The following is a 10,876-nucleotide window of genomic DNA, read 5'->3' on the forward strand; positions in this document are numbered from 1 at the left end:
AATCATAATTGTGTCTAATAGTTGCGGTAGGATATAATACTTTAAGGTATGGTAAATATATCAACAATCCAAAACACTGTAAATTATCCGAGAGGTGAAATTTGGAGGAAGATTAAATATGTCTTAAGAATCAATCGGATGATGAGATACATAAATTAGCGGATAAAATCTGTACAAAAAGAAATATTTTTCAATAAACTTAGTATGTTTCACAGTATATTCTTTTTAAATTAGTACAACAGGAATACAATACTGAAATATGCATTTGACAATTTGGACGAGCAAGACTTTATCTCATCAAACACAAATCAAGAATTAACAAGAAATGTATATTAATGTTTTAATGTTGTTTACTACTGATGATAAAGGTGTGGTATACTTCCCTAAAATAAGGACATATCAAATTGTTTCCTGGTCCATCCAACATAAAATGGAGTCAATGTCCGGGAGAACATCAGTAGATCTGGTATCGACCATGGATAACTTGACAGACATCATCTGGGTGTTTTTAATGAGTGGACTCACCAGAGGCCTCCAAATTACAGGTGAGTCAATACGCGCAATGTGCACTTTTGATATCAACATTAGGACACAACCTAGCATAGATGATAGTATGCCGACTACTGGTCACAAGGTCGTTGTGAATACCGACAGGATGTTGTGGTTTTCTAGGGCAATTCCAGATAGAGTGAGCCATGCTAATAAATGGATAAGATTATTTTTGTTTCTTTGCTATCTTATTGAAATTATTTCAATACAATTACAGCTTCAAAAACCGTCTTATAGTAAGTGTCATTCAATATCTGCTTTTTTTCTTTGGCTCAGAATCTGTAATAACATTTCAATGTAGCTGCATTTTAGGACGTCTCAGTAATCACGTGGCAACCAACAGCAGTACTTGTATTTAACTTCTTGTGTTTGTACGCACTGCATACTGTGTGTGTTTGTATGGAGTCTATACTGTGTCTGTTTGTAGGGAATGTATACTGTGTCCGTTTGTATGAATGTATACTGTATCTGTTTGTATGGAGTGTATACGATGTCTGTTTGTATGGAGTGTATACTGTGTCTGTTTGTATGGAGTGTATACTGTGTCTGTTTGTATGGAGTGTATACTGTGTCTGTTTGTAGGGAATGTATACTGTGTCTGTTTGTAGGAAATGTATACTGTGTCCGTTTGTATGAAGTGTATACTGTGTCTGTTTGTATGGAGTGTATACGATGTCTGTTTGTATGGAGTGTATACTGTGTCTGTTTGTATGGAGTGTATACTGTGTCTGTTTGTATGGAGTGTATACTGTGTCTGTTTGTAGGGAATGTATACTGTGTCTGTTTGTAGGGAATGTATACTGTGTCCGTTTGTATGAAGTGTATACTGTGTCTGTTTGTATGGAGTGTATACTGTGTGTGTTTGTATGGAGTCTATACTGTGTCTGTTTGTAGGGAATGTATACTGTGTCCGTTTGTATGAAGTGTATACTGTATCTGTTTGTATGGAGTGTATACGATGTCTGTTTGTATGGAGTGTATACTGTGTCTGTTTGTATGGGGTGTATACTGTGTCTGTTTGTATGGAGTGTATACTGTGTCTGTTTGTAGGGAATGTATACTATGTCTGTTTGTAGGGAATGTATACTGTGTCCGTTTGTATGAAGTGTATACTGTGTCTGTTTGTATGGAGTGTATACTGTGTTTGTTTGTATGGAGTGTATACTGTGTCCGTTTGTATGGAGTGTATACTGTGTCTGTTTGTATGGAGTGTATACTGTGTCTGTTTGTAGGGAATGTATACTGTGTCCGTTTGTATGAAGTGTATACTGTGTCTGTTTGTATGGAGTGTATACTGTGTCTGTTTGTATGGAGTGTATACTGTGTCCGTTTGTATGGAGTGTATACTGTGTCTGTTTGTATGGAGTGTATACTGTGTCTGTTTGTATGGAGTGTATACCGTGTTTGTTTGTATGGAGTGTATACTGTGTCTGTTTGTATGGAGTGTATACCGTGTTTGTTTGTATGGAGTGTATACTGTGTCTGTTTGTATGGAGTGTATACTGTGTCTGTTTGTATGGAGTGTATACTGTTTCTGTTTGTATGGAGTGTATACTGTGTCTGTTTGTATGGAGTGTATACTGTGTCTGTTTGTATGGAGTGTATACTGTGTCTGTTTGTATGGAGTGTATACTGTGTCCGTTTGTAGGGAGTGTATACTGTGTCTGTTTGTAGGGAGTGTATACTGTGTCTGTTTGTATGGAGTGTATACTGTGTCTGTTTGTATGGAGTGTATACTGTGTCTGTTTATATGGAGTGTATACTGTGCCTGTTTGTATGAAGGGTAGTATGTGTCTGTTTGTATGGAGTGTATGCTGTATCTGTTTGTATGAAGTGTTTACAATGTCTATGTGAAGTGAATGCTGTGTCTGTTTGTATGAAGTCTATACCCATTGTATGCAACGAATGAACATGTAAAATATGTTTGTTGTATTGTCTTTTAAACACTCTATCGAGAATAATGTTTTAATAGAGCGAATCTTGCCATTATATCGCTAATTTTAGCGAAACTGCTTTATTTTTGTTTGTTTACCTTCATTCAGGTATTGAAAATACGATTTTCCATAGCAACATTTATGAAAAATTACCAAATTAAATGATTGAGCTTTACCAGTATTTGTGTGTTTATGATTTATCAGGATTATAAAGGAAATGAAAAGATACCTCTTTTTCTGTACAGGGACTGATCTTCGATCTGGAAAAGTTCTGACGCGATGCGTAACACGACATGCCGACTATATGAATATCACCTGTCCGAACCGTTACGTCATGCTGGCTCCAAAAATCTTAGCTGGGTATTCAGATAAACAGACGTGCTTATATAACAGAAGAGATTGTCTCGGGATATCTTCCTCATTGAGCAAGGAAAGTCAGGCATGCGCAAACCAGGAGACTTGTACTATCAAATTACGAAGAGTTCTGGAGACACTTGTTCCATTTCCTGGACAAAGAAAAATATGCAAAGGAAAACCCCTAACCTATGTGTCCGTGATACTTCCTGTCTGCGTTCCTAAATGTAGGTATCGTTCTTATGGATATATATATATATATATATGATATATAACATCAGAATTGTATCTTACTGCTTGCAATATGTGTGCTGTCATAGCTAAAATCAAAATCTTATCTATATGTATTGATATCATACTCTTGTAAATTTTACTTTAAAACGAGTGTTCACTTCAAGGGTCTGTATGCAGATCTATATTTTTGTTCTTATTATGTTGGTATTGTCTGGTGATTTTGCAATAACATTACTGATATAACAGAAATGGTGATTTATCCATATCTATATAACGCTGCACCACGTCATGTTTATTAATTACTTAACACTAACATTGTAGATGCCATTCACGCCATGTGCCTTGGGAGGGAAGCATCTCCTATTCTCTCCAGTAGTGGTGTTATAGATAGTTCCTACATCCATGGACTAGCTCGTAACATGCCATGCATTAGACGGTTTGGGAGTACAGGTGACATAGTTAGGTTAACTCTCAACTTCTTGGACATTCAAGTTGGGAGTAAAAATCGACCTAAAATCATATGGACATCTGAAAAAGGAAAATTAAGAAAGAGGTCATTTCAAAAACAGTCTACATTTTCCGAAAAAGGATCAAAATTTGAGATTGAATGGCGCCCAAATAATACTGGAGCATCAGAACAAGGCTTCATATTATCATATGATGGTAGGTTTTGACTGAGATGAGGAAACGCCATCAAGCATGTATAACTTACCATACTTACCATACTTACCATTAAAGATGATACATTGCCGAGAGCGTATATACTGCTTCTTACACAATTGCAGGCACGCATAAAGATATATCAAATCAACATCGACAAATGTAAAAACTACTTCCTAACCATGATCGCTTATAAGACAGAAAAGAATATACAGAATATATGGGTTGAGCACGATATAATTTCTTCTTATTTGTTTAAGTCTAATTTGAAAAATAAATATAGAAAGAAAGTACTTTTTAGACGGTAATCATTATTACTCGTCATCGGCGATGTAACACTTTTCATAATACTCATATTTATGCATCTTCGGTCCTGTCACAGACAACAAAAATAATGTATAGATTGAAAATGGCCACCATACATGGCATATGGTGACATTTAATATAAATTCTAAACGTATTACAATTTAACAATACAAAATTAACATAGCATAACACAATCATTAAAAAACGTCTAAAAATAAACATCTCAAAATGACAATGGTAGTAAATTACAACAAAAGCCTGTGTGGAGATTGTACTCATATGTCATACACTCTTTCCCCGAGTATCTCAATTTAATTTATTAAAAAAAATGTATGATACGTACAGTTATTGAAGTGTGTTCAAGAATTTTGATGTTTTCATCATTTTAATTGAACGTGTCTGCAGTGTAATATGGATTTCACAGAGTTTATCACTTAATTCTGAAATATGGCACGTATAAATTATGCACATAAGTATCAATCGATTCCTTTATTGTTTTAATAGTTCATGTATGTATGCGATATTGTATATTTTAAAGAATACTTCTTAAGTGGCAAATACTTAAAGAACACACTTATGAACGTTTCAGTGAAACTGATCGGACAAAAACAACTCCGTCTAGCAAATGATCAGCCTTTGCGGAATCCAACACGTGCTGTTGTACAAGGTATGTGATAAACTGTGACAACAGTGCCTCGTATATATATGCTTATATGAGTTTAATGATGTACTTCCACACAGGAGTCAACCCAATGCAGTTGACCAATTATCCCCGATATTTCCTCTTCAGTAGTTGAACAAATAAATACACTCGAGCAAAAAACAAGACTATTACGGACAGTTTTAATATATGAAATTTTTCTATTTAGGTAACAATTTGAAAATTTACATTTTGTGATTTTAGCCACCGTTCGAGTTAATATAGGAAAGGGCTTCATCGCTAATGCAACTGTTAAGTTTTATATAACTTTTAAAACCTGCCCAAAACGGAGAGTCTTATAAAGTGAATGATTTTGTTTTCTATGAGTGTCCTATTATCTACACAAATGTCCTAGATTACGGTCAATAACTTTGTCTAAATACACCATCTGCATGTTCATAAATCATTGTTTTGGCATTACGAAAGTAGGATCAACAGCTTTTTTTTTGGTGTTGACTAAAATACCTATTGTTATTTCGATTTTGGATTGCGGGACACAAATCCTGTTTTTGTTTTTCACTTCCCAGTCTAATCAAAGTAATATAAATTAGATCAATTTTCAAAGTGTTACAGTGTTTTACCTGTAGTAACACATTCGTTTTTCATGTGAAGCTGAGCTAATTTGAAAACTAATCTTACCAGATTTAAATGAAATCCATAATTATATGTGTCAACTTATTGAGAAAATATAAGCTGTATGACTTAATACTAATAATACCTGTAATGATGATATGTATAACAATACCTCAATTATAAAGCCAGAGTAATATTTATACATTAAATGATATCAAAATTTTGATGAAATGATACTTTTTTTAGAGATTATCTTCTTAGTGACTGAGTAAGCATCAGTTATCGTTAAACAATTGATATTTCATCCTCATCGATCATATAAAGATAACATGTTTTGAATAGCATATGGCTGTTGCCGGGCACATTTTGACAGGTTGTTTTCTCCGTCTAGTAGTTTATGTAATTCGCGGTAATGTAACTGAATGATGTATCTTGTTGATAGGAAATATTTACAAATGACAGTTGATTTGTCGGAACTCTAGTTATTTCTTCAACGATCATGTGATACTAATGTGATCTATGAACGTATAATTACATAGTTGCTTTTTGTTTTTTTCTCTCTGTTTGGCTTACCGATGTGATTGGGATCCTCGGTCTGTATACCATACTTGAATAGACGCTATCACTTACATCGCAAGTGTTTTAAATAATTTACGTTATATACCAAACACCTAAAGGTCCTAGTCTTAACATGACACTGCCTCGGTTTCCCCTGAAGGAAGTAAAAGCTGATATGCACAACTACATTTATTTTCATTACACCTGTATGCGTCGATACGTAATATCAGAATTTCCAGTTGGTACTAAAGTCATTGCCGCATGCTGCCGTCAAATATGATATTCCAACAACCCACGCCGTGAATCTCTAATGATACCGGAAAGAGAAACAAGGATATAATTCAATTCATATACGGAAGTAGTCATCAAAAATCCCAGCATGAGGTTTGACGACATCTTAATTCCCGGAAATATTAAAGTGAATCATTTATAGTTCAAACATTAAGATTTGATAATTGTCACCGATACTGTATGTAACGGTTGTTAGCATATCCGTTTCTTAAAGGTAATTCGTCTTCCAATTGTAAGACTTCATGATGTGGTTTCGGTTTCACTATGGTCGCTGTTTTCGCTTTTAACTTCCACCTATAAGTACATGCCAGTAATTTAACTCACGATTTCCAAAGGTTCGGTAGTAAAGATGTTTTTGTATGAAGTGATAATAGGGATACTCGCTATCAATAGTTTAATAAGTTTCTGTGGTAAGTTAATATCATGACCCCGTCCTCTTGATAAAATATCTGATTCCAGCGATTCCGGGGTGAACAAACTAATTTTAGAAGACTTAGTTAAATAGACAGTTATTAATTTATCTATAGGTTTTTTTCAATATGAATTATTTGTATGCATATTTCGTGATTGTGTGTATGTTATAATTTGTATATTCATATACAATGTAATTATGCCATATACAATAGAATTGATTGATGATGATCACGTGAGAACAACAATATAGGGGGAATAACTCTTGTAAAAACATGGTGAATCTTCGGACATTTACCTCTTATATCATCAACACTTGTTTTGTATTGCTAAAAAGATGAAATTTTATATATTATACTTTAAATAAACATTTATACTATTACCAAAACAACAAATATAAAAGATGTTTGTGAAATATAGCACAAACGGGTATATTTATAATGTAAATTCCATTATTATTTGTGATGTTTAACGATTAAATACCATATTATAACTCAAAATGTTATGTTTCAAAAATCAAATTTGATTAGTGCCTATGATATATGTATAATGGATATGCTTTCAGCGACATTGGAAAATAAGATGACGAGGAATAAACTGAAATCGATAATGATGTCATGCCCACGTGGTGAGGTAATCTATTCCCCGGATGTCAATGTCACCAGTAGTGAATACCCCGGATGCATGGGACTTTCTCCGAACCTTCTTGTGCAGCGCAATGAATGTTTTTGGCGTAGAAATTGTACAATTAAATGGGGTGGACCAGCATACCTCACAATGACACCATCTCCTCGCTGTTTTGGCCGCAGTGGTGATAACTTGAGAAGTGGAAACCATCAATGTATAAAAGAAGGTGAGAAAAATCAAACATTGTTTACTGTTATACACATTCTGTTATTGACTGTTATCGCATTAATACAGTTTTTAATTATTTGTTAATACTGCCACATTGTATGTAGCTATCTAAACTGTTCATTTAATTATTGTTCGTGGCGAGATGAAATGGAAATATTAATTTGTCAACGAAATTGAATTAGTTTGCATGAGAACAAAGAAAGGATGATATACAAAGAGAGTAATTTGGTTTATTTCCTCAAATCAAACGACGTCGTTATCAAATATATTGATACATGTTATGATGAAAATTCATATCACGATCTGAATCCCCCGATAACCTTATTCCGACTGTATTTTGTTTTGTTTTGTTTTTTGTTGGTTTTTTTTTTAGGTGTCTCATTTTGTGTATTTAATTTAATCCTTACTAATTTACACCGAACTTTTATATTCCTCTCTATTCAGATAACATTTTCGATATTTGCGACACCAAATCATCAAGAAGATTAAAATCGGCTATGATCCGAAGTCACGAGAAGTACCCATGGCACTACAAAGGAGAAAACAAAAAATGTCGTCTGCGAATAAGAGTAAATATATTTCTAAAAGTCTCTGTAATCTCATTCTCTGATTAGTATATATCTTGCTGTAACAGCAGGATGTAAGATCTTCCTGTGGTATAGACAAAGTAACTCTTATCACGTACAGCAGGGCTCGCCAAAACATACACGTTATCTCTATATTACAAAGTTGTACAGTACATCCACGTTTGTTGTTGTTTAGCTACATATCTTTCATCCCGAGGCTGCCAATTTAGGACGAGTTGAAGGTCGGCATCAGACATCTAGGTTAAATGGTAGTCTAGATAGTGTCGGTGAATATCGGCTGGTGAAGGGACATATCCAATGATTGGTACTCCTATGTACTGCAAAATTGTTACGAGCTAAAGAGGGGATTATACTCTGAATAAGGGGTTGGTTCTTTATCTAGAAAATATAGTTAAACCACTGATCATTATATATTAGTCAATGCATACTTTTGCCAGCATTATCATTTGAAATTTATTTTCAAGTAATATGTTATCATAATTTATTGACAAAAATTTGCAATAACAATGTTATTAGTCAAATTTAAGACGTAGAACATCAGCTATGGAATTGTTAGAGATAAAATCTCTCGTGCATCTTCCCTCCGTTAACATCTGGCTATTGTGACCTGTTTATCTTATAGGTCAAAGGTCAATTAAACTGGGTTGGATGTTAAACACAATGAAAAGAATTCACTCAAGATTTATACCGATTATACTTAAATAAGTCTATCTTTTCACAGATAGGGCGGAACCGCAAACTGAAACTGAAAGTAGACGATGTGGACATAGATGACGAGAGAGATAGCTTCGTCATCAAACATATCAGAAGAGGTCGAAAACCGAATACCATATTCAGCGGCAATGGCGGAAATATGTTTGTAACTTTGCGAGGGGGTGCCGTGGAAATTACACTGTCAATCAAACGTCGAACTAAGTCCGGGTCAGGATTTGCACTACATTATGAACGTAAGACGTAGATAATTTTTTATACTTTTCAGACTCTAATACTGATACGCAGAGTGATAATCTGATAATTGTATTTCAAATAGTGTAGAATAAACGTTTTATTAGTAAATTCTACATTTTTATGTATACTGTATTTATGAATGATAAATTCGGGGCCCAATAGTGCTGGGTGTTAGACGGCCGCCCACGTTCCACGGGAAGTAGAGAAACGGACCGTTATGTGCTGCTTTTCCCAAACGTCACTGTTTACCATGTGACGGGCCTCAAAAGAGAGGAGACAGACAAGCAAACAAGCAATAATCGATTTGAAAACTCACAAAAGTCGGATTTTACTTCATTAATGAATAATGATTGTTTTCCCTAGACATGCAATATAACCCAAATAATTTCCTTTAGCCAAAACATATCTGATTTGTATACCATTTTCCTTTATTATCATAATATCTTTATATGTATATTTTTTGCAGGTGTACCTAAATATAGGAAGAAAGCCAGACGAGGAAAGAGTAATAAAAGACGTTCGCATGGAATGGCGAATAACCAGCTCAGTGATATGACGAAATGAGATACCATAAATGACTTCTCATTTTACACTGCAGCAGCAAAATTAACGCCAATTTATCTGAAAGTGTTTGACTTTCAGTAGTTGTATGGATTACAAAATAACTGCATTCATAAGAACAAGAGTTCAAATCATTGTGACTTTGGCCTTTAATTACCTCTAGATCTGACACCGGCTCTGACAATATGTGGCCGTGAAACAGAGAGAATGCATTATGTGTTCCAAGGTTGTCGTTAGCATACACTTCTGGGAAATATTTACATCAGAATAATTTCCTGTATATAACCTCAACTAATGGTTGTAAATATGTATAGTACCTGTGTTGTGTAGCATTTATGGCAGCATGAACTCACACCGGCTACGTCAAATACATATATATTTAATCCGAAACGTCTGTACTTGTACATGTGTATAGCAGTCATGCAAGAGACTATCACACCGGTATTTTACAATATATTTGTTCACATTTGTGAACGCCATTCTCAGGATAATAGACAGATTCAGCTATAACCGGTAGTAGGCTCACATAAATGTGCTCTTGTATTATATCTTGTACATTGAATAACATGCATATTTATAAGTGATTTTTTGCTTATTAAGAAATCAAGTTTATTGATAGACATACAATGTACTGTGATATTTACACAGAATGGCAAAATTGCATTTAACACTTGTACCTGAGAATGTTATTAATAAAACATGCATTATTACTTTGTTTTAAATCAGAAAATGTTCTGATTATCTTCTTTTGTTATTGTCAAAGGACCTGCCGACTAGTATGTCTCCTATCTTTTGTACAATGATGCAATAAAATATAACTTTTCTACTCAGGGCTTGTATCTTGTCCTTTCTGTCAACTATAAATTTATTGTAAACGTCTCTTACTTTAACATACACTTGGACAAAGCTAGCAAAAAGGTTGTATTCGATGAGTGGCATGTTTTTTTCATTTACTGATTAACGGTCCGTTTTGGCGATTTACGGCCAAACAATATTCAAATGGTGTATATTGAAGACGACTGTGGTATATGAATTTTAAAATGGCTGGTGTTAAAATCACTTGCAGTTGATATAATTATATAGTCAATTATTAGGTTCATTTTTGCAAAACAATATATGTCCGTTACAATAGATGTCAGGATATATAGCATTATCAAACAAAGTCTCGAAAGCTGACGTCATTGTTTCTGGAAGATGACTCTCTCCTGCTGGTCTAGTCATAGGGAATATTCACACAGGTTATCTTCAAAGAAAACAGTTCTAAACAAAGCACATGTTGGCTATTTTGACTTCCATGTTACGCAAACACAGTTCTACAGTATGACAAATGCCTTTAGCTTTCCATACTGCACGAG

General features: G+C 34.3%; 1 protein-coding gene across 1 annotated transcript; it reads left to right on the forward strand.

The window, feature by feature from the left end:
• Positions 1-415: 415 nt before the first annotated feature.
• On the forward strand, positions 416-10,352 carry LOC117321704. The gene is made up of 8 exons (XM_033876215.1): positions 416-545; positions 2,729-3,064; positions 3,393-3,734; positions 4,627-4,704; positions 7,136-7,423; positions 7,870-7,994; positions 8,734-8,959; positions 9,427-10,352. Exons 1-8 carry the CDS (start codon positions 431-433, stop codon positions 9,522-9,524), a joined length of 1,608 nt encoding a protein of 535 aa, XP_033732106.1. The 5' UTR covers positions 416-430; the 3' UTR covers positions 9,525-10,352.
• The last annotated feature ends 524 nt before the right edge of the window (positions 10,353-10,876 follow it).

This window comes from Pecten maximus, chromosome 2 (genome assembly GCF_902652985.1).
Source record: "Pecten maximus chromosome 2, xPecMax1.1, whole genome shotgun sequence".
Classification (NCBI taxonomy): domain Eukaryota; kingdom Metazoa; phylum Mollusca; class Bivalvia; order Pectinida; family Pectinidae; genus Pecten; species Pecten maximus.

Excerpts from the sequence above, each read along its gene's own strand:
- LOC117321704 (XM_033876215.1), top strand. The coding sequence starts at position 431 with ATGGAGTCAATGTCCGGGAGAACATCAGTAGATCTGGTATCGACCATG. Across the intron at positions 546-2,728 it reads CAGAGGCCTCCAAATTACAG|GGACTGATCTTCGATCTGGA; the intron begins GTGAGTCAATAC and ends TTTTCTGTACAG. Across the intron at positions 7,424-7,869 it reads CCATCAATGTATAAAAGAAG|ATAACATTTTCGATATTTGC; the intron begins GTGAGAAAAATC and ends CTCTCTATTCAG.